Genomic DNA, 22,461 nt, shown 5'->3' with positions numbered 1-22,461 from the left:
ACAAAGCCATCGAGCATGAGATTGAAGCACATGGGTGCCATGCCCTCCTCACCTCCGGATCACTGCTCTTTCTTCTCCAGGCCCGCCACGCCGGCACTGGAGCACAGTGGGGTGACAGCGCGTGGACAGCGAGACACTGCTCTCTCATGTCACACAGGCTCTGCTGGCATTCCCCAGACTTGCCAGCACCACCCCATCCTAAATCATTGCATTACGATCAGCACACTTGAACCTAAGTCTTTTGTTTAAGTTTCTGGTGATTTCCTAGTTTAGATTCCTTTTAGTAATTACTGAGTGAGAGGAGATGAACTTCTAAGGCCCAACGGTGGTTCACTTTGCATTCCTGCTAGCAGTATTTTTTTTTACTCATTCTTTTTTGTAATAATAATCTTTTTCTGTCTTTCTGTTTTGAAATGATTTCAAGGCTAGATCAGAGCTGCAGCAGCAGTGCACAGCATCCAGTGTGTCGTTGGCCTGGACTCGGCTTGTCCGTGTTGACCACATGGGCGTGTTGGGTGGGGACCGCTTCCTAGCCTGCTCCGCAGGAGGATTGGCAAAGACAGTAGCAGCTGTGTTGACTTTGCTGGGCAGAAGAGAGGTCTAATTTTACACTTAAGTGCCAGGCGAGTGGGCGCTTATCCAGTGTTTATGGCTGACTGGCTGTGGGCGTGTGAATGAGGTCGCCTCATCCTTGGGCCCTTCTCTTTTGGAACATTAAGCACTTTCTTTAATTCATTCCCAGTTGTGTTAGGGTTTCTTCTGACTAAACAGAGGCCTAGGGAGAGAAAAAATAGAACAATATGAAGAAGAGAAATACCACACTTGGTTTGGAGAAATGATGTGGGAAGAGAAAGAAGAAAATACATAATCTGTACGAGAGCAGGGAGTGATAAAGGAACAAAATGTAAGCTTGCCATTTGCTGCCAGCCGGTCCGCTAGGTTTCCTGTCCTCTTTGTGGTGTCAGCCTTCCACAGTCCTGGGGTAGGAGCAGTCTCTCCGCTGACTGCCTCCCTGCCTTCCCTCCGTGTGTCGGCTTCTGTAAAGCCCTGGGGTGCTGGAGCGGGGTGCAGGCGATGCCTTCCGATGCTCTCGTGCCCTGTGTGCCGTCCTTTCCTTGCCAGGCTGTGGTTTGTGCTCGGTGACCACCCCACCAGCCCACACTGCTCTTGCGGAGGTCAGTGGAGACCTCCTGGCCAGATCGTCTGCCATCCCTTCCAGAAACTGGGCTGTCCCCCTGATCCTCGAGCCACCTGTGTCTGTACTTCCTAAGCCCTCAGGCCTCTCTCTTCACTCCTTTGGAGAGTTCTTTTTTTACTTCCCCTTTGTGGAAGTGGTTTGTTTTTAGTCTTTATTTTTTTTCACAATTGATGACTGTACCATTCTAATAAAAATGGAGGGGCCGGCTCCGTGGCCGAGTGGTTGGATTCGCGCACTCCCCTGCGGCGGCCCAGGGTTCTGATCCTGGGCGCGGACATGGCACCGCTTGTCAGGCCACGTTGAGGCCGCGTCCCACATCCCACAACTAGAAGGACCTGCAACTAGGATATCCAGCTATGTATCAGGGGGGTTTGGGAAATAAAGCAGGGAAAAAAAAAAAAAAATAAGATTGGCAACAGTTGTTAGCCCAGGTGCCAATCCTTAAAAAAAAAAAAAAAAAATGGAAACAACTAACATTTAGCAACCGTTGCCTGTAAACCTGGCCCTGTTCTAAATGCTTCCATGGATTAATCTTCGTCAGCTCACGGAGAGAGAGAGGATCGTCATTTCCTTTTTACAGAAGAGGAAAGGAAAGTGCAGAGACATTGAGTAGCTTCCCCAAATCACACAGCACTTAAGGGCAGAGGAATTTGAACCTGGGCTGTCTGAACCCACAGATTGTCTTGTAGACTGTGTCTGTAATAGAGTTTGCTTAACCAAGGTTGTCTTTTTCCTTTGTCCGTAGGGCTGAGGTGAATGTCTCTGCACGTATGGACGCATCAGTACGTGCATGGGACAAATTCCTCAAAAGAGAATTACTGAGTTAGAGAGTTTTTGTTTTAACTTTATTAATTTTTTGGTATTGCCAAATTGTCCTTTGTAAGCCTTTTGATAGTATGTGAGCGCACCTGGCTTTCCAAAACACTCGCAGCACTTCATATTATTCCCTGTACATTTTGTCCAAACGGGGGACAGCTCATTTTATTTTTCGTTTATTTTGTTCCTTGTGAGCATGAATCTCTGTCTTGTGATAACAATTTTGTACACACCTGTCCATTTTTCCCGTTGTGAATGTCTCTCCAGATTTGTAGAGTGCTTTGTGAGTGAAGGATGAACTTGTCCTTTGTGTGGTTTGCAGAAGCACAGTCAGTGCCCCCCCCCCCCCCCCACGCCCCTGGGGTCTCCTCGTGGCAAAGAAAGCAGTGTTCTGCCTGAGTCCAAGAGGAAAGGAGAGGAGGGCGGGGCTCCTGGTGCCTGCTTTCTCCCTCCAGGCCCCCCAGCCCACATGAGCTCGGGGCAGCAGACAGAAGCTGGGGTTCCTTGGGAGAGCTTGAGGTCCAGTGGGAAGCAGACGTTAGCGGGCACATGCCCTCACTCGGGGGCTGAAGGGCCATAGGGGTTTCCCTCAGCCTGGCATTTGTGTTTTCACCTGGTGCTGGTGTTTTTCTGCAGTAAGAGCGTTTTCTTGTTACATGCCCATATCTGTTGAGCTTTTGAGTAAGGCTTTCTGCCTGTGATGTCCTGCTTAAAGAGGAGCTGGTTTCCAGTAAGTACTGTGTAGTTCATAAAACTGTCGCTAGTTATTTGTTGATTTCAAGTGATGCTAACCCTGAGTTTTTGTTTTTAGTCTTTTGTATTAGAGTTCCACTTTGAACCCAACGACTACTTTACCAATTCAGTCCTGACAAAAACGTACAAGATGAAGTCAGAGCCAGATAAGGCTGATCCCTTTTCCTTTGAAGGTCCTGAAATAGTTGACTGTGACGGGTAAGGAAATGCTATTTTAACTTCTTTTTGCAAAACAAAAGCAGGAGATGATTTTAGAACTTTACAACTAAGATAGAAATTAGGAATAAGGCAAAAAGTCTTTAGTTTGCTTGAAAGTTAAGTAGACGAAGCTTTAAACTAACTGAGTTTTCCCTTTGGTGCTGGGATGGCCAGCACTGGGAAATGTATCATATAGTTACACGTGCCAAGGTTTGGGATAGTGGCCCAGTTTCCTCATTTTAATGAGGGGATTGGGTTCTCTAGTCACCTTAAATGAAGCTGTGATCATCGACTGATAAATTACCCTCAGCAAGTATTTGTTGAGTGAATGAATGAGTCAGTGCAGGGCAGTTTTGATTAGTTGCTTGCCTTGGAAATTGGTGGCCCAGTTCGATTGGTTGAATCATGACGGAGCACCTTGGCGATTTCGGTCTGTAGATCACCAGAGAGAATGTGGTTTGGAGTTCATTCCTCTTGGTTTGTTTGAGACCGTTTGAGAAATTGTTTTATCCTTGAATTGAAACAATTATCCCTCTTCACTGGAACCAAGTACTAATGCTTATGAATCTCCCCGTATGAGTAATTTTATTAAGATCCTGTTAGACTCAAATGGCTAGAGTAATTTAGAAAGATCATTTCCCAGAGCCAGGCCATCATGGGAGAAGAAAACCTAGCTTTCCAGGCATGCTCTTGAGCAGACGCTCGTCAGATCCTGCCACGTGTTACCTGTTGTTCCAAGGTGATTCAAAGAGTTCAAAAGCGTGCCGTGTTCCACTCCCACCAAGGGCTGCTCCAGCACCAAGGACCTGCATTTCGTGTGTTTTGCGTTAGGCATCAGTGTTTGGAGTGGTCACCTGTTTCCTTTCCCCAACTTGTCCCGCTCACTTAGTTGCCTTGAGAATTTGGGTGCATGAGTGGGTGACTTCATTTGTGCTCTGGAGTCTGAACAGGGGCAGCAGGTGACAGGCTCTTGAGCATCAATAGGCACCTTTGCCCAGCCTTGACTGGGCTTGGTCACAGAAAACACGTTGGTGAGTCCTTGCGACGTAATGCCATTGCAGTTCGAGAAGTCTAAAACTTAAGACAGTGTCCCACCCAGGATGATGGCGGCCACACCGTTTCTCTTTCACTGACCTTCAGGTGAACCTCATGGTGTGTGTAGTGCTTGCTTGCAGGTTGGTTTTAGTAAATTTTCCAGGTTAAGCGTGGAGCTGTGGTGTGCTTACCGTGTCCACCTGTAATGGCTGTTCTCGTGGAGTGTGTATCGGTGACTCCTGTCCTGTCCCTGTAGGTGTACTATTGACTGGAAGAAAGGGAAAAACGTCACAGTCAAAACAATCAAGAAGAAGCAGAAGCACAAGGGTCGAGGCACTGTTCGGACAATCACCAAACAAGTCCCCAATGATTCCTTCTTTAACTTCTTCAGTCCGCTGAAAGGTGAGCGGGTGAGGCTGTGAATGTTGACCATGTACTTATATAAGGTACCTTTGTTGGCCTCACAGGGTCCTGGTCCTCTGGTGAGCGTGGGAGGTAAGGGGACGGTGGCCGTGCCTGAGGCCGCTGTGCTCCCTGCGCGCACGGGGAGCAGGATGGGAAGCCCAGGCGAGCTCTCTGGGCTCTCTGAGAAGGCGGAAGCAAGTGCCCGCGCCTGGATGACTGGAGCACCCAGCGGCCGTTCCACGCCTTGCTCTCGTGCTTTCTGCTCTCCCTGGGGCGGCCCCCAGCCTGGAGCTGTAGACTTGGCTCTCGAGGCACATGTCCCTGGCTGTGCTCTGGTTACCCTTGACCAGCTTTTGAATTATCTGCCCACCCCTCTCTTTCTCATAAATTGTTTTGTTTCGTTTTTCTGCATGACTTGGTAGAGCACAGGGATTTTGGAATTTATATGTTGTGACAAATGTGAGTACCGTCCTGTGCCATGCCACAGTGTTTTGGTGTACGAGGGCCCACATAGCTGATGGTGGTCCCATAAGGTTAGCGCCATGCAGCCTAGTTGTGTAGTAGGCTCTACCATCTAGGTCTGTGTAAGTGCACACTACGTTTGCACAACAAAGTCGCCTAAGGACACATTTCTCAGAACGTGTCCCTGTTGACACGTGACTATAGTTGGTTTTCCATTTTTGAAAGACTTAGGGCAGAATCATAGCTTGGAAGCTTTTCGTTTCTTTTGTTTTTTCCTTCCCTAAGTCATAAAGATGGAACCTTTGAGCTAATAAAGGCTGAGCAACTGGTTTTGAGAATAAATAACTTGGAAGTCTTAATATAATTTTCTAATCCTGAGAGAATGTGAAGGCCAGACCACTTGGCAATGTTAAAAAGTGTGGATATGAGGAAAAACCATTTTCTCTTTATTTGTAATGAACAAAAACAGTTTGAGATACAGAAACGCCGGCTTCTGCTCCAGGGAGCCGTGACCGTCGGCGTTTGCCTGGGGGCCGCAGGGCGGCTCTCCCCTCAAGTCTGAGCCCTGGCCTTCTGCCCTGTCTCTGAGCCAGTGCTGTCACTGACCTGCCCCTGCCACTCAGTCCTTCCCTTTTTTTATTGGAGTGGCCATTTTCTGCAGTTTGTTTTTGAACCTGGAAGATGCAAATGTATATTAGTTTGGGGGTTAAGAACAGCCCAAAATTTAGTTCCTAAATTTCCTTTTTCAGAAAGATCCCTTTTGGAGCCTTGCATGGGCATATTGGAGGGTACCTGTCTGAATTCAGCGTAAAGCAGCGGGGCCTTCATTCTTAAAGTCAGTGGCTTTGTTGGAAGTTTTTTAAAACTGGATTTTAAATAATAATATTAAAATAGAATTAAGTGAATTCCAGAATTTGGGGCGTGATTTGGGAGATTCTAAAAATGCATTGGGATGGTTGCACAACTCTAAAGGTGTACCGTAAGTCATTGAATTGTACACTTACAGTAGGTGAGTGTTACGCTCTGTAAATTACACCTCCGTGGAGCTGTGTTTAAAGTCGTCAGACACACAGAGCAAGTGATAAGCTCCATGAAAGCGAACAGAGGGTGGTAGGGGCACGGTGATGGGATTTGAGTCATTTGATCGTTTTAACGTCGCCAGGCTTTGTTGAGCCTGGTTTAAGTCCCTGTCTTTCCTGTCACACTTAGTTTAGTGTCGGGCTCTAGTCCCTCAACAAAATGTGTGGTCGTATGTGTGTTGAAAAGTGCAGAACATCGGTGAATAGCACCTCCTGCCCCCAGGGGACTTTTTTCATTTTGCAGGAAGAATGTTTCAGCACTCTCTTCTCTTCTCTCACCTTTCCAAACAAACAGAAATGTGGTTTTGACCTAGCTGAGACTCAGTGTCTTGGGAACACTCAGGACTTACGAGGCTTAAAGATTTTCCTCTTTCTCCACGGAATGATCACATGGAGTTTTGTGCAGGACACGAGTTAAATCTCCACTTCAGCACAAATGCCCTGAATGCCTCCAGTCAAGGGCCACCCCATCCACCTTTCGCCCTGTTCATGCCTCCGGCTTCTCTCAGTGCTTCTCTGAATGTTGCCGTTCTCCAGCTTGCTCCCTGGGCGAGCTTGGGTCCCAGCCATGGCGTGAGGGAGTGGGGGCGGCAGGGCTGTGGGTACTGGAGCTGGCGTCGGCAGGCAGGGGCGGTGAGGGTGTCCAGGAGGAGGCACAGGTTTAGGCAGTTTCTGGTGACAGCTCGAGTTGTGAAATGCTCCATTTTATCTGTCAGTTGAGCTTTCTGTGTGGGCTTTAAAAGGTTGTGGACATGAGTGTAATGTAGAGATTTTTTTCTTTTCTTCTAGCATCTGGGGACGGAGAATCACTGGTAAGATCTGTGTTGTCATCGAAAGTCTTGTTTTGCCGTTAAATCTGTATTTCCTGAGTAGTTGCCTACTTTCTTTTTAATTCATTCCTACTCCCTGAAAACCTGGGATTAGTTTGTGGGCTACGGTGTGGGTGGGCTGAGGTACCTATTGCACTGGGGCTTCAGGGGCAGAGTGGCTTTAGTCCCGCCCACCTTGCACCGGTGGCGCTCCATGGAGCCCGCTGGCCTGCACTTCCTGCCTTCCCTGCCACCTCGTGCTGGTGCTTCCTTCAAAGCCGTTTAGCCTCATAAAAGGCTGTCGCCCAGCAGTGCTGGCGTTGGTGCTTTAAGTTGAATCACCCGAATTGAGAGACAAGGAGGAGGTGAGAGAATGTGATGGTCATCCCATTGAAATGAGTTAACATCTAGGTTTTCCCTCTCAGGATGAAGATTCCGAATTCACGTTAGCCTCCGACTTTGAAATTGGACACTTCTTCCGTGAGCGGATAGTCCCACGGGCTGTGCTCTACTTCACAGGGGAGGCCATAGAGGATGACGACAATGTATGTGGCTTGGGGGCAGCCGCCCCCTGGGTGCTTGCCTCTGCTGGTATAGAGAAGTCCTGAGTGGTGGCTGGGAATCCCCAGGCCAAGATTTTTATTACGTCCTCAACCAGATACATGGTACACAGCTCACTGGCATTTGGGGGACATAGACTAGGAGGAGGAGAAATGGCAGAAACAGAAGCAGGAGCAGCAGGTCGCTCTGAGGTGGTCTCAGGGCAGGTGCCAGTCCCCTGTGTCAGCCCCGTCCAGTGACTCACCTCGTAATCTCCTCTAAAGACCCCAGGGGTTTACTGTCCCGTTTAAGGTCTGTAAGCTTTGGGTGACTCGTAAGCACGAGGAAAATCTCATTCTCAGAGGTCTGGCCACACCAAACGATTATCATCAGAGCCAACTTTGTGCCTGCCTTGGTGTGTCAACCCCAGAGAAGTAGAAACCCATGCTCCACAGAAAAAAGGCGCCACTGTGCCGGCCACTTCTCTCTGCTTGAAGGAAACAAGCCCTTGCAGTCAGCACTTGGGAGCATAACCCCTGGGCACAGCTTACCTGGCCATTCTTTGACTGTCACCTGGGACAGTTATCGTAACCAAGGCTTGGGTGGGGAAATAGAGTTTGTCTTGTAGCATGCTCCTGGAAGTACGGTTTAGATGGTATTCCCTTGCTTTTAGCACTCTTAGTTTTCCTGGATGCTTCTAGGTTTCCTTTCGGATGAGGTCTAGTAGGGCTGGGGACAGGGCCATAGGAACTGGGCAGCTCTCTGAGGCCATGAAGGCCTGCTTCTTGCACCTCCCCATCGTGCTGAAGGTCCCGAGTCGGGGGCGGGGGCCAGACCAGGGCGTGCGAGCCATGTAGTGTAGACCAATTAATCTCTAAAGTGCGGTTTGTCCATCCCTAGACTAGGAGATGGCCTTGGGGATCAGGAACCGTGTACACACAACTCAGCATGGTGTGGGGTCATTTAAGCTCTCAAGTGGTTGTAAGACTGAAGTTTTAGGAAATGCTGGTTACACCACAAATTCCAGACCAGCACTGTCCAGTAGAACTCTCAGTGGTGATGGAACTGTCCTCTGCCTCCACTTTCCAGTGCGGGAGGGCTGACCCTAACGCCACTTGAAGATTTAAAATGAGACTGTTGGCAATTAGGAAACTGAATCTTTAGTCTCATTTACTTTAGCCAAAACATTGAAAAGCTCATCTCTAGGCCAGTTGTCTCCAATCTTTTTTGATCCTATACCGATCAATTTAAAAACTTGAATATGCAGCCTATGCATATTTATTTACTTAGAATATATGCACGTGTTACTACAGGTGAGCAGTTCAGTGGCTTTGCTTATAATATATGTATGCACATTCGCTCTTAATACCTTCCATGCTCATACTGCTGGTGAGCAGTGCAGTTAGAGGACAGCAGTGGGAGCTGACGTCAGACTGGAGTCCTGACTCTGCCACTTACCAGGTGTCACCTCCGTGCTTCAGTTTGCTCATCTGTAAAACAATTAATGTGCACAACTCGAGTGACTTGTCAAGCTCTTGGAACAGTGCCTGGCAGAGTAATTATTCAGTAAGTGTTGGTGTAAAGATTGGTGTAGTGGTGTTGGGTGCATTAGACACTGTGCGTGAACACTGGACGTTGTCCAGGATGCCTGGGTTTAGGGTTCTGGTTTCATCTTCCATGCTCTCCTGGGTCATCTTGCTCAGCCTGAGGGCTGCACACCCCATGTTGGAACCACTGCTCTATGTGAGTGTGATGCATTTGAAACAGGAACTTGCTGCCCCACAGAGCTCTCTTGAAAGACATGGGCAGGGTGAAATGGTGTCCTTGGAACCTCAGAGATCGGCACTTGAGCCTGTTCGGGGCTGGTTGCAGTCTGACCTGAGATGCTGTGAGAGTCTCATTGATCACAACACTGTGAGGTCTTTCCCTGTCAGGCTGTTGCAAACTCGGAAGCAAAGAGGGCCAGGAGGCAGTCATCCTGTGGGGGTTCTGCTCAGTGCCGGAGGGCTGCTCACTGGGCCTGGGGTCTGAGACGGGCCACGCAGCACTCACCACTCTTCACGTCCCACTGAGTGGTCTCTGAGGAACATGTTTGTGGGCTCCAAAAGAGAAATGTTTGTAAGAAAAAGCCCAGTGACTCTTCCCGTACCCTGTGTTGTGCACCGATAGTGATGAGGTTTACTTTGTTTTATATTCTGATGCCAGTCTGATGTTTGGAACTTGAGTGAGAGCCTGACCAGTGATGTCTTTGGACACAGGAGAAATTCATTCAAGAGCCACCAACTGTAGCATTGGAGTTTCTCCCTCGCACACTTTAGTTCTGACTTATTTTAAAGGTTAAACACCACGATTTTATGATATTTCTCGTAAATGTTTCACCTTGTATGAGACATAAAATGATATCTCAATTCCTGTATGTGATAAAATGATGCTACTGGTTTGCTTAGATCAACCAGTTTTCCAGGTGGAGCCAGTGCGCACATAAGCCAGCCGTCTCCTTTCTGCACCCCTCTGCATCCTCAGTCCTTGTTTTGGGTGGTTTTTAGATACCTGGCAGCCTATCAACACAGCAGGGCTGGGGAACAAGTGGCCCTGCAGTGCTGGCCCCGGCTCAGTCTGCAGTGTCAGTGCCCAGAGATACCCAGTGGCAGACTGTCCCCAGGAGCTCAACCTGGAGCAGGCGCTGCCGCTACTCAGAGGCCGAGCCAGACTTCCTACTTTCCTTGAGCTTGACTGTGGGCACTGGACAGGGACTGTCTGGGTCAGGTGGCTGTCATGTTTTATAAACCTAAAAATGTCTTTCCTTGTTTTTCAGTTTGAAGAAGGTGAGGAAGGAGAAGAGGAGGTAAGACTCAGCTCTCTGAAGCATCGCCGCTTCTGTGAGGCTGCGCCACGCCTCGTCTGCTTGAGTGGACAGAGGTTCTGAAACTAGGGGACCAGGTTGGACCCATTTTGTGAGACGCTGCCTTTGAGGCTTTTAACCTCCCTGAAAACTAGGGAAAAGCGTGGCAGATGCTGTCCAGCGTCCAGTTTTTGACCCTGCAGTTGGTTTATGAAAATGCATCTTAGAAAATAACCATTTAACAGACAAAATCTACGTTTTCAGCAGTGTGTTTATTTCAGGGTGATCTGTGAGAGCAAAAAGATACCCAGAAATATTTATGTGTCCAAAAGAGGTGATTTAATCAGTTATGGATAGTAGTAATTGGTTTCCTTCTAAACCCAAGTATTGCTTTAATTTGTTTGTGGCTGGTGGATCCACAAGAATATACATCTTGTCTGTTCAACTAGTTCTCACTCCTTTTAACAGGAATTAGAAGGCGACGAGGAGGGAGACGATGAGGACGATGCTGAGATTAACCCCAAGGTCAGTTATTTGGGGGCTGCCTGAATCGGGGCTGCACGGTTTAACTTCTCAGATGTGTTTCCCACTGTGAGGCAGGAGTGTTAGGTTGTGTGTTTGTCATTCTCTAATTAGGAAACTTAAAACCTGTCAGAGAAATACTTGAATGAGAAGCTATTAAACACCTTATATGTGATTTGAGTGTTAAGTATATTCAGTACAACGCTTTTACAGCTCTTTCTCAAGCTATATCTTATTTACATAAATTCATTCAGTAGATCAACATTATTTTCCAGATCTTTAATTCTTCTAAGATAATGATTTAACTGACAACATGAATAAACTGTTTATTTTGGAAAAGATACAAAGAAGGAACTTTTGAAAGGTTGTTTTTTTTAATGACTAGAATAATGGAATTCTAGGCATAATTTTACAGTTGTACATGGGCCAAGAATACTCAGATGTCTAGATAGCTCAGATAATTTAAGATAAAGTAGGAAGCTTTGCAAAAAAGAAAAAGAAACGGGCAATTTCATTAATTTTACCTGCGTGTCTGGATTTTTTCCTTATGTCAGATTAGCTTAAATCAAGGTACTATGTTACTTGACACATAATTTAATGTACAGCTCACTGCATCCTAGAATTAGATACACCATGACTGTCAGAGGACTAACACTCCTGGTTTATAATGTATATCTCTATTTAACATCATGTTGTTTGTTTTTCTCCTGTTTTTGCCCAAAGTGGAATGTGCACTAAGCTGTCTGTAATAACTAGTTCTGTAATCCATGTATTAACACCAAATCTTTCTGTAAATGCATGCTCACAGTAGCAGTTCCTTCTAGGGAAAGATGGGAGATGGTTTAAAACTTTTTTCAATGTGCCATATAAATACCACTGTGAGAATTAGCTCATGGAAATGTTCATTTTGTCACAGTTGGCCTGTCCGTCAGAGGATAACTGTTGAAAGCACACCTGTGCTCGGTGACAAGCAGCCAGAGGCCGAGAGGAGGGACGGGAAACCGGGGACCCAGCCTTGAGTGGATCACACTTGGTGGGCAGGGGGTGAGGGATGTCCGTTAGTTAGCAGAACTGGGCGATGATCACCCCCCACACTGCTGTGCGCTGGTCCCAGCTGTAATATATGGCTGTTTTTCTGCCCTTTGGGGTGCTGCTGCACACATTCCCGGTTTGGATTCTAGAACAGAGGCTGAGGATAGTTTGCAGGTCCACCTCCAGACTCAGGTGCACTGTCTGTCTTGCGTTACTGGCAGCTGGTGGTCCGTTCCTCTGTTTCTTGTTTCCTTCTGTCCTCTGTCCTCCTCCTCTTCTCTTTCCTTGCCAACCTTGTGTCCTCTCACGTCTTGGTTTTCTAGAAGAGCGTTCTCACCAAATGATCACAAATAACTAGAAAGGAAGTGGAGGGTCCTCAGTACTCATTCTTCATGGAGCCTGCCAGTGGGCCGTTGGTGGGAGTAGGTGAGAAGTGATGACAAGTGAGCAGGGTCAGCGGTGTGATGTGCTGTTTCACACATGCAGTTGGAACGACTTGAGTCTTGTCCTCTGGGCTCAGGATGGACACTTCTGTTCCTTCATATGCACCTCTTCAGAGGGATTTGTCACGTTAGAGTCTGTAACAAGCAAAGGAAGATAAGGAAGAAACAATGTTTTGGTATTACAGGTACAGAACTGGTGGTTGAGGTTGCTTATCTCAAGGCTGATATTTTGCAGCTTTTTGTATCATGAGAAATTGTGGCTCTTTCCTCCTATGTAATTTTGTGTATTTCATTTTCTTTCATGCTGACAGTTCCTCTCCATTTTTTTCCCCATTTAGGTGTAATTTTTGTCTGTTAATCATTCATGCGTTTCTAGGTAAGGTGGAATTCCGTTTATTCCTAACTTCCAAACTTCTGATCTGTGCTTGTACAATGCCTTGCTGTGACTTTCTGGATGCGGAGGAAGTTGCTGTCCAGGCTCACTCGGTGTGTGCTGGGCTGGACCCAGTGTTTCCTGGAGAGCAGTGTTTCTGTGCAGGTGTCTGTTGAGTGTACTTTAAAACCAACTGACAGGAACTACTTTTGGCTCCTCTTGCCGAGTACAGTGTTTCTGCTGACCGAGCAGCATGATGTCACTGGTGTGGCGTTTTTATTGACAGTGGGATTGCCCTCCTGGAACAGGACGGAATGAGAGAGCCCGGGAGGTCGGCAGCCTGCAGGGTAGCACACGTCAGCCAGGGATGCTGTGCTGGGATCAGCCACTCACTGTGGCAGTAGGAAATCGGTCCACTGTGGTTTGTCTTGACGTGTGTCTGTTGATTGTCTGTACTTTTCAAGTTCAGGTGTTGTGCAGACCAATAGGTAAAAAAGGGGTGACCACTTTGAATGTGCCAGAATTTTTCTTCTAAAAAGCTGCTGGCATCTTTTTCATGTAAGCATTAACACATGCTCTTGAGGTTGCTGAAGAGTGTTCTGGCTGAAGAAGAAAAGAACTGGTTGTAGATTTAAGGAGCGTCAGCAACCCCCAGGAGCCGCCCCTTCCCCACCATGTGGCTTACCCTGGCTCTGCTCCAGTCATAAAGTCCCTCACTCAAGGGATGCTGTCGTCACCTCTGCGGGGTGCTGGGGGGTGGTGGGGGAAGGAGAGGTGGGAACAGGAGATGCTGTGAGAAACAAGTGCAGTAACAGTAACATCCGGGAAATAGCGGGGGTTCGACATGTTGTGGTAAGGAAGCAACCGGTTTAAGAGCAGAGCCTGTCAGAGTTGGAACTTCAGAACTTCACCTGACCGCTACAGATGGTCCATGGATGCAGGCAGTCAGTTAGACCTGAGGGCTTTGAGCGTCTGTCTGCATTGCCTTCCTGTCTTCCTCCCGTGGGCCTGCTTTCATAGACAGCTAGCAGGTAGGTGGGCAGACCTAGGCGGAAGGAAACGTGTTAATTAGAGGAAATGAACCGACGCCTGTGATCTTGTCTGTTTTAGAGGGTCAGGTCTGATCATTTGCCCACATATTTAACACTATGTCTAATTGCTCTTAATTCCTGCTGCCCTACATGTCTGCTGTCCCCAGGCTTGTTCCACCCGAAGCCCCACTCCTCCCCTACCCTACCAGTCACTTTGAAGCATCATCCGTAAACAGTCCAGCCTGTGTCTCCAGGAGAGAAGGACTCTCCTTGGGCATAACCACGGTGACATCATCACGTCTGAACAGTGTTAGCGGCATCTCTTTAATGTCGTCAGATTCTCATCAGGGGTCAAGCTTCTCCACAGAGGAAGCCGTTCCCTCTCCACTTGGGCCGGCTCTCGAGACTGGGGGCTGCAGGTCCCTGTGAGGCTGTGGTGCTACAGTGTGTGCTTGGTGGCTTGTCTTTGTCCCTTCTCAGGGCAGTTGTCATCTGTTAAAACACTTCTTTTAGATAGTCCCATGACGGGTGAGGTTTTGGCTATTAGTTTGTGCCTTTGAAGCACCAACTTCTCTCCCTTGATAATCAGTAACATGGAGTGACCAAGCTGTCGTTAAACCTTGTGACATGAAACAGAAGATACTAGGGTTTGTTGCAGCTTTGTCACAGCCCTTGTCACAGTCCACATACCGTTGGTGTCTCATTGATAAAGTTCACCTTCTGAGGCTCCAGGGTTCTCTGTTAGCATTACAGCCTGGAAGTTGTCTGTCTGGATGCTTACCAGAGGTGGGGCTGCCATGGTCCTCAGAAGGCGGGTGTGCCAGTGGGCTGCCCAGCCCCTGCCCCTCCTGGTGAGATTTTCCTCCCACCCTCTCCCTCTGAATACGAGGTTCCCTTCTGGCTTCGTGTCCTCGTGACAGCCCCTCTCCTGGTCTTGGTTTTCTTGAGGACCCCTTCCTTCCAAGCAGTCTTCATCACCCGAGTTACTGATTTTATGCGAAACAAGTAAATAATACATTCTCCTGATTAAAAATATATATGACATGATTGAAACAGCACATCATAAATTGTCTAACACTCACCTTATATATGTGTAATTCACATATGTGGAAAGTCCCTCCCATCCAGTACCACCTGGCCCAGCTCCCACACGTCACCCTACAGAACCACTTGCCTGGCTTCTTCTCTAACCCACTTCCTTTTTGCAAATATTATGGAAACATGCTTTCTCCCCTGGCCCACAGGAGGCTGTGCACTGCTTTCCCACATCTGCTGCCACTGCTGACCCACCCTGGGGCATCTGCGCTCATCCAGCGAGTCTGGGGCTGGCGCTTGATCCTCTTGGCCACCAGTTGGGGCCACCTTTCAGGTCTACCCTTGAAATGGCAGAGCTGGATTTCACTCTTTTTCAGCTAGGATTTCCGCTCAGGGGTGTTTGTTTTGGTGCCCAGCTCTTCGTCAGGGTTTCAGATGAGTGTGTGGCGAGCAGGTGCCAGGGTAGGGCCCCCTCCCGGAGTGACCTGCTGTTGGCCCACTGCTGGGCTTAGACCTGGGGCCGGGCCCGAGGGTCCAGGTTTGTCCTTGTGCTCTTCCCATTCCACATACAAATAACCAGCTTAGACCATTGTATCTTTATGTATCCTTTACACGCAATTTGTTTCATCCTTTAAATCATTTCCCAAAGAAATGATTTGCCCCGGCTTACGCCATAGGAGGGATCGGTCACGTTGTCCAGGTGTTTCTCTGAACCAGGTAGTGCAGGCTTGCTTAGACTCCGTGGACGCCACATTGTCTTCAGAGTCATTTGTCATCTTAGCAACCAGAAGTCGCAGGTTACTGAGGAGTACGATTATCTGCTCAGAAGTATTAGTGAAATCATTATTTCTCAGGCTATTTGCTCTCCTCCACACGAAGTTCCTGGCGTTGGTAAATGTGGTGTTACGTGGTGTGAGATACACACGTTAGACTATGTTGAAGTGAACCTGCTCTTCTGTGGGGAATTGGTCCCCGATAGCTGTTCTGGAAGGACAGAATTCCCACTGTTAGAGACTCCTGGCAGGATCAGGGGCTTCTCTGTGGAGCTCTTGTAGTGGCCTCTTGTCACTGCTCTTGCAGCGTAGGCCACTCGGGGGTGCATCCCTTGGCATGCTCCCTGTCAGCAGAGAGCAGCCCCAGAGCGAGAGAGAGACACCTCCTGAGCACCAGGGCCTGGCCTCTGGGGAGAGGTGCGCTCCAGGGATCAGGCAGGGCCGGCTGGGCTGCCTGTGTGGACACCCTGGAACAGCGCCACGCTGTTTCAGTGTTGAACCGGCCTTCGGGGGCGGGGAGTGGAGAGGGTAGCGTGCTGCTGTTTCTCGTGGGCCAGGCGCCGTGTTGCCCCGAAGCTCTGAGGCTGCTTGTCAGCTTTGAAACCTGGGCGTTCCCACACGTTTCCTTAATCTCTGCTACCCTCAGGAGCCCCTCCCCTCGCCCCTGAGACCCTCCTGCTGAATGTGCCGTGAATTACAGTGTCTCAGAAGCACGCCTTTAAACAAAAAGGCAATTCTACTGTGACTTTTTTTCTGGGAAGTTAGCTGATTTTTTGTTACTATTCTAAAAGTACATTTGCATTAACTGTGTTCTCTGTAAAAATGGGTGAAATAAGTGAGTCTTGGTTTTCATTTGGTTGGAGGAACTTGGTGATGATTGATCGTTACAAGTTTTGTCTTCTCTCGTTGACAGAAGGAGCCGAGCCAGCCCTCCGAGTGCAAACAGCAGTGAGGCGTGAGCGCACCTCTGCAGGTGTGGCTGCTGCCTGCGGACGCCCAGCAGGCCTCGGCCTGGCCGCGCATGGTCGGATTGACGGCGCTTACATCTAACTCGTTTTCAAGTGCATGATTTTCACTTTCACTTTTCCTTTTTCCTTATTATTTTGCTTAACCTATACAGTGGCAACTTAAATGCATTTCAGAAATAGGAGGGTTAATCCCAGCACCCTCTACGGCCTTGGGTGCAGCTCAGTGGACTTTCCCAGGTCCTGCCTTGGAGCGAGGGGGCCCGCAGACCACATGGGGGGTAGGGGGTGGAAGGTCGCTCGACACCAAGGACAGATGTCTGGGCTGTGGTTCCAGGGCACCTAGAACCCATGACACCGCTCCCGCATCGGACTGGATTCTTGTTTCACTTGAGGAAGCTCTCACGCTTTGTTTCCAGCCGCTTGGTCTCCTGCAGTCTCCTCGCCTCCCAGGGCTTGGTGGAGTAGGCTCCTGTGCTCCTGACAGTGTTCTTTGGTTTTATTGTCCTCGGGGTGAGGGGTGCTCACTGCCCCTGCGGTGCGAGCTTTGTGGTTCATCCTGTATTTATTTATTCTTTCATGCTTATGAGGGCTTGGGATGCCTGCTGTTGCTCGTTCTTAGAGTTTCGGAAACCATGTTTGTGACTAGAGACCCAGTGACTTGACCAGGAAGAGGGGGTGGCGGCTCCTACTGGAGCAAGGCCTGTGTAGAAGAAACCGTGCTACGTTCTCCTGGCAGCTGCCGAGGCAGGAGCTTGTTTTCATGACATACAGACCGCTCTTGGCTCTGAGGATTGGGGGTGGGCAGAGCACCAGGATGCCCAGTCTGCTGTGCTGGGAGCTCGGCGCGCAAGTAGGACCTTCCCATTAGTGTTCATGTCGAGTCTTCCTTTCTTGATCACTCCCATTTCTTGACCCCACGTTCATCTTGTCTTAAAAGCCCTGGGTTTGGAGCGACCTGTTCTTGGCTGGGTTTCCAAGTGTGTGACCGTGGTCTCTGGCAGCTGGGGGATGCCGTGTCCACACTGTGATCAGGCCTGTAGAGTGCTCAGCCTTACTTATGATACATTTGTAACTGAATATGGTGTTTTCAATTTGTACAGAATAGTTAGAATATTCTATTAAAGTTGTGAAACATGAATCCAGCGCTGTGCATGGTCTTTCTTTGTAGGAGAACCCTGTGGGAGGAGTGGTGGGGGCACCAGTGTCGGCTCTTCTCCTGGCGGGGCACGGATGTGGTTACACACTCTCTTGGACTGTCTCTTCAGGGCCCTGGGTGTGGGCAGATCCAGAACTTCTAGGCTTCTGATTTTCTGTTATATTTCTGAGGCTTTTAAATCCAGTTTTTTACTTAGTTTGTCCATTAGGCCCTGTGCAGGCCCAGTTCACTGTTGGGTGGTCTAGGGTCCCCAGGCGGGCCCTTTGCTAGCTGCGGAAAGCTTGCTCCTACCCTGGGGGAGTCGTTTCCCGGAGTGTGGGGCTGCACCTTTCAGGTCCAGAAGGTTCCAGGAGGGGAGCTTCGCATGTTTGATCTCTCTGGCGCTTTTCTGGTGGCTTCTTGTTCCTTCAGAGGAGGGAGCGCTCCTTCCAGAGCCTCCTGCGGCACAGGCCCTGCTGCAGTACCTGACTGGCCCCACAGGGCCGCCTCGCTGAGAGGAGAGGAGCTCTAGGGGAAGGCAGGGCTGCAGCTGGCCACTCCTCACCCACCCAGGGCCTGTGTTCAGCTCACCTCTTGCCTGCCTGCGGGGCTGGCTTCTCCCGAGAGCGACCAGAAGGGGGAGAGTCCTTGTGGCCACAGGAAGATGCATGCAGGGCCGGGTGAGGCTTGGGAATGAGCATGCTTTCCGCGTGCCCAAGACTCTCTGGTCTTAAGGTTCTTGGTAGCTGGTCCCAGATTTCCCAGCCAGTGTGCCCCAGGGGTGAGCCTCACCTGGGCCAGATGCAGCCCTGGGTTGCTGAGAAGGGGCAAGGAGCCTGAGGATGCCAAGACACCTTGCTGTGGCTGGCTGGAGGGGCAGGCTGCAGTGATGATGGCCTTGCACACTGCCCCCTGTCCCCTGGGTGCCAGAAGCACTTCTTGAGGATGGGCCCCCGCACCTCCAGGGAGCTGCCCGTCACTGCCAACCCTGACTGGTCAAGGCTCCAGGGGGTCTCTAAGTGTCATGTTCGTGAACCTGTATGTAGAAACGTTGTTTGCAGGTAACTGAAGGATCGGAATTGGTTGCACAAAATGATGTGCTTGGTTCAGCTGCAGGACGTGAGCAGGCACAGTTTTGCACTGGAACACTGGTCCAGCTGGCTCGAGGGCCGCTCCAAGAGTGACCCTTCAAAGCCTCCCTCCTGCCAGCCACCAGTCTGGTCTGGCCCTGACCATCGTCACCTACAAAGCAGTGGCACCCCTCTTAGGTGCATGGAGGAGGCTGGGTCTTGCTGAAGGGATGAAGGTCAGTCAAAGGAGAGGCTGTTGTCAGACCGGCGGCAGCGAGGAGTTTGGCAACTCAGTGTGATGAGAGCCTGAGAAAATGGGGGACAGGGGTGTGGCCTGTTCACGCCTCTCCCCAAGCAGCTTGTAAGGCTTCAGAGTAGGTGTTAGCTCTGACACGAATCCACACCCTTATGTGTGTGCAAAGCGTGTGGACGGCATTGCTAAAGCAGTTTGAAGTGGAGGAGCCTCGTGCCAATGGGAACCGTCCTCTGGGATGTGTTATTGAAGGGCAGGACCTGGATGGTTGCTCCCATCTGTGCTTGCGTGCGCACACCTGTGCATGTGTGTGCACACAGTGATTACATCTGGAGGCTACAAGCTAAACAAGAAGTTGGGGAGAGCATCTGGGTCACCTGGGGGTCGGGCAGGAGGGAAAGTTAGACTTTGGACCCCTTTCTGTGGTCTCCCGATGAAGACTGATATAGCAATGAGACAAAACGTGCTTACGTCAGAACAACACGAATGGGGCGAGGGACGAGCGTTCGATTGTGGCCTCTTCAGAGATGTTGGGTTTTCTTTCCCCTGTGGGATAAGAGCGTGCAAGGATGCCACACTCACCTGGGGGCTCTGACTTCAGGCTGTGACTTGGCTGTTCCAGAAACACTCTGATGCTGACTCCAGCTCGAGGCCCTGAGAAGCTGCCTTCCCTGACTGCACTGTGGCAACTGCCTCCAGCCTCGGCCTATGTGTGGGCCTGTCCTTGAGACTGTCCTCTGACCTCTCCACAGCCCTGTCCCCTCCTGTTGGACCCCCAGCACATTTGAGGCCCCTATAGTTCTTGCCTCTGGGCAGTCACAGGAGGGGGGAGCTGGCACTTGCCTTCACAGGACCTCAAGGAAGCTGCAGAGGCTCCAGGGGCTTGCTCAGTCCTGCCTGCTTGTGCTGGAAAGTTACAGGGTGGCCAGGAGGTTTGCCCAGAGCCACCAGCCAGGAGGCAGCATGGAAGGTGGCCCTCGTAGCAGCTCAGAGTGGTCACTTGGGCTGGCTTTGGGAGCTGGAGCTTCCTGGGGCACAGGCTGCCACCGCCACAAGACCCCAACACTGCCCACCGGGCAGAGGGTCAATGACCAGGCCTCTCCAGCCCGGCCTGAGCCCCACTTTGGGGCCCTCCTCTGGGCCCAGTAGTGCTCCTTTCTGAGGGTCCAAGTGGAGGTGGGTGTCCAGGGCCACCTCCCATCTCTGTGGCCTCTGCTGCCCCCTTGCTCCTTAGGTTGACACTCCCTGAGCCACCGTGGTTCTCTTTGAGGCCACAGGGCATGGTTTGATGCCTCTCCCTCTGGGCTTGGGTCTCACCTGTCAACTGAGAGACTCACGCAAAACAAAGCGAATGACTGGGCCCCACTGCCGTTTCTGAGCCCCCTGCTATGCCAATGTCCGCACCCCAACTCATGGGAGGCACTTGGTTCTGCCCAAGGGCCTGGGGGAATGGGGGGTGGGGCAGGAGTTCCCCAGGTGGTTCAAATGGTCCCTCCAGTGGCCAACAGTTAGAGGTGGCAGGATAGCAATGGCTGTGTACCCCGATAGCAACAGGAGCCTGGCAACCTGGAATCTCGAAGGCATTGACTGACAAGCCAGACACAGGGCAGGGCATATAAGGACACATTTTTGTGACTTCCAGAGCCTGCACAGCGACAGCAACAGCACTGTCTGGGGATGGGCACGGGGCTGACGAGGGCGCTGTCTGGGAGAAGGAAGGAGTTACACAGGTGGGTACATTTGTCAGGCTCCTGGAACCACCTCACATGGCTACGTTTGGTTGTATATAAGTTATCCTCAATGAAGCTGATTTTTCAAGAGCCCCCCAAGTTGGGGTGATTCCACTTAAAACTCTGGTTTTCCCCTTGAGGGGTCCAGAGTTGTGGCCTCCAGGGCCTGGCTAGGGGCTGAGGTCTTCTGGGCCCCTGTCCTCACGTGCAGCGAGTGGGGGTTGGGTGGACGGCTCAGGTGGCTTGTCCAGGTGCTCCCCCATCTGCAGCACTGTCCCGCCCCAGCGGCCAGCCTGCCTTGTTGGTTCCTGGCGCTCATTTTGTAGGGCAAGGGCCAAGCAGAGGTCCACCCCACCCCATTCAGTGTCCAGGAGTCTGCTCCCAGGCCCGAGTACTGCCTCCCTCACGTCACCCAAGTCTCAGGCCGTCACAGGGCCCAGCGGAGTCGGCCTGATGCCTCTGGCTCCCAGAGGGCACTTTTGCCTGGGGGAACCCCACCAGGCCTTGGCCCAGAGGTGGGAGACCGTGCTGGGGTGGGAGGTGGAGCCCTTGGGCTCAGCCAGAACTGTCCTATTGGTGGTGCTGACCTCTAACCTGCCCCCTGCTCAGAATATGTGTGTGTGTATGTGTGTGTCCCATCATGTCGTTTCCCCCCCCCCCACCCCCCACGCTGGTCTCCTGAGTGCCCAGAAGGTGACAGGAACTCTGGGTGGGCTGCAGAGGCAGCCGAGAGCGACAGGTAGTGAGAAAGGTGTCCTCTGACCTGGCCGGCTGCACGCCCTGAGGGAGACTTTGGCTACCAACCAAGCCCCTGGTTGAAGAAGGGACCACCCTGGAGGCTGGTGCCCTACTGAAGGGTGCTGTCCCCAGCGTGGGCTGCCCTTGTCTCCCATCAGCCAACCCGCCCAGCACAGCCGCACCTGGACTTTGGCCCCTGCCTCAAAACTCTTCCGAGGGGAATGACTTCCCAGCTTGCTTCCTGTAGAGGCAGCCACTCCCACCCCAACCTCAGGGAGCACAGCCACACTGTCGGGGAGGGGGACCCAAGGGACCCCAGACCCAGCCATTTGGGCCCCCGCCCACCAGGAGATGCTGGAAGGCAGTGGTCCCCAACAGCAGGGTCTCCAGGACCCCTTCTCAGGCTGGCCCTGGCTGAGCTTTGGACTCCTTTGAAGTGGTGTGATTCTCCAGCATCTTGTCTGCCTGGAACCCTTCTGGGAGTCTCTGTCTCAGGTTGTAGGGTGGCTCTGGTGAAAGTCTGGATTCCCACCAGGTGCTGACCTTAAAGACCCCTTTTACCCCTGCCCCCTCAGCTGCCAAGAGAGTGAGGCCTGGACCACCCCCACACATACCCCTTATCCCCGCTGTCCAAGTCACCTTGGTACATCTGGGCCCCGGGCCAGCCCTGCCGCACTGACTCAGCTCACTGAGGGCGTGGCCGGATGTTACTTTCCATGATGACCCAACAGGCTTGGCTTGGCCCAGCTGGGCTCCAGGCCTCATGGGGTCTGTGGCCCAGGACCTTCCCTGGACGCAGAAGAAACAGGGTAGACCCTACAGACATGTCCTCTGTGGGCTGGGTGCTCTCCCCAGGGCAGCTCCGGAAGTCTGAGAGTGTCGACCAAGTCTCTGAACCTCCCTGGGTCTCGGTTACTGCATCTGAGATGGATGAGAGCCAGGCAGGCCCAATGTGCGCAGCCACACTGCCCTCCCCAGACCTGGGCACAGGTGGTGCTGCCCACGCTGCCCTCCCCAGTGCCTGCCGGCTTGGAGCTGCTCTGGGGAGGATGTGGAGAGTGCATCTGGGAGGCCGGGGCAAGGAGGAGCTTGGGGAGGCCTCCGGGTGCAGGCACTGGCCAGACTTCTGCCCCCCACCCAGGCTGCCAGGGTGGGCCCTGGGTCTCAACCTGCTCCCATTTCCAGCAGGAGCTGGAAGATCCCAGCAGAGCTCCTGGAACT

At 51.1% G+C, this 22,461-nt stretch overlaps 1 protein-coding gene across 7 annotated transcripts in view; it reads left to right on the top strand.

Annotated features, from left to right (window-relative positions):
* NAP1L4 (nucleosome assembly protein 1 like 4) overlaps window positions 1–17,452 on the top strand; it is a 49,120-nt gene extending 31,668 nt beyond the window's left edge. For 4 of the 7 annotated variants that reach the window (XM_014833279.3, XM_070488426.1, XM_070488427.1 and 1 more), the window contains 8 exons: window positions 2,826–2,965; window positions 4,257–4,402; window positions 6,736–6,758; window positions 7,181–7,300; window positions 10,111–10,140; window positions 10,606–10,662; window positions 12,473–12,510; window positions 16,260–17,452. In XM_014833279.3, coding sequence (XP_014688765.3) covers window positions 2,826–2,965; window positions 4,257–4,402; window positions 6,736–6,758; window positions 7,181–7,300; window positions 10,111–10,140; window positions 10,606–10,662; window positions 12,473–12,478 — 522 coding nt within the window. In that variant the 3' untranslated portion in view covers window positions 12,479–12,510; window positions 16,260–17,452. The remainder of the gene's footprint in view (window positions 1–2,825; window positions 2,966–4,256; window positions 4,403–6,735; window positions 6,759–7,180; window positions 7,301–10,110; window positions 10,141–10,605; window positions 10,663–12,472; window positions 12,511–16,259) is intronic. The other 3 variants (XM_044749640.2, XM_044749641.2, XM_014833281.3) reach the window with 1 other exon arrangement.
* The last annotated feature ends 5,009 nt before the right edge of the window (window positions 17,453–22,461 follow it).

Source organism: Equus asinus, chromosome 17 (genome assembly GCF_041296235.1).
Source record: "Equus asinus isolate D_3611 breed Donkey chromosome 17, EquAss-T2T_v2, whole genome shotgun sequence".
Lineage (NCBI taxonomy): Eukaryota > Metazoa > Chordata > Mammalia > Perissodactyla > Equidae > Equus > Equus asinus.
This window is presented reverse-complemented; position numbering and strand designations above follow the sequence as displayed.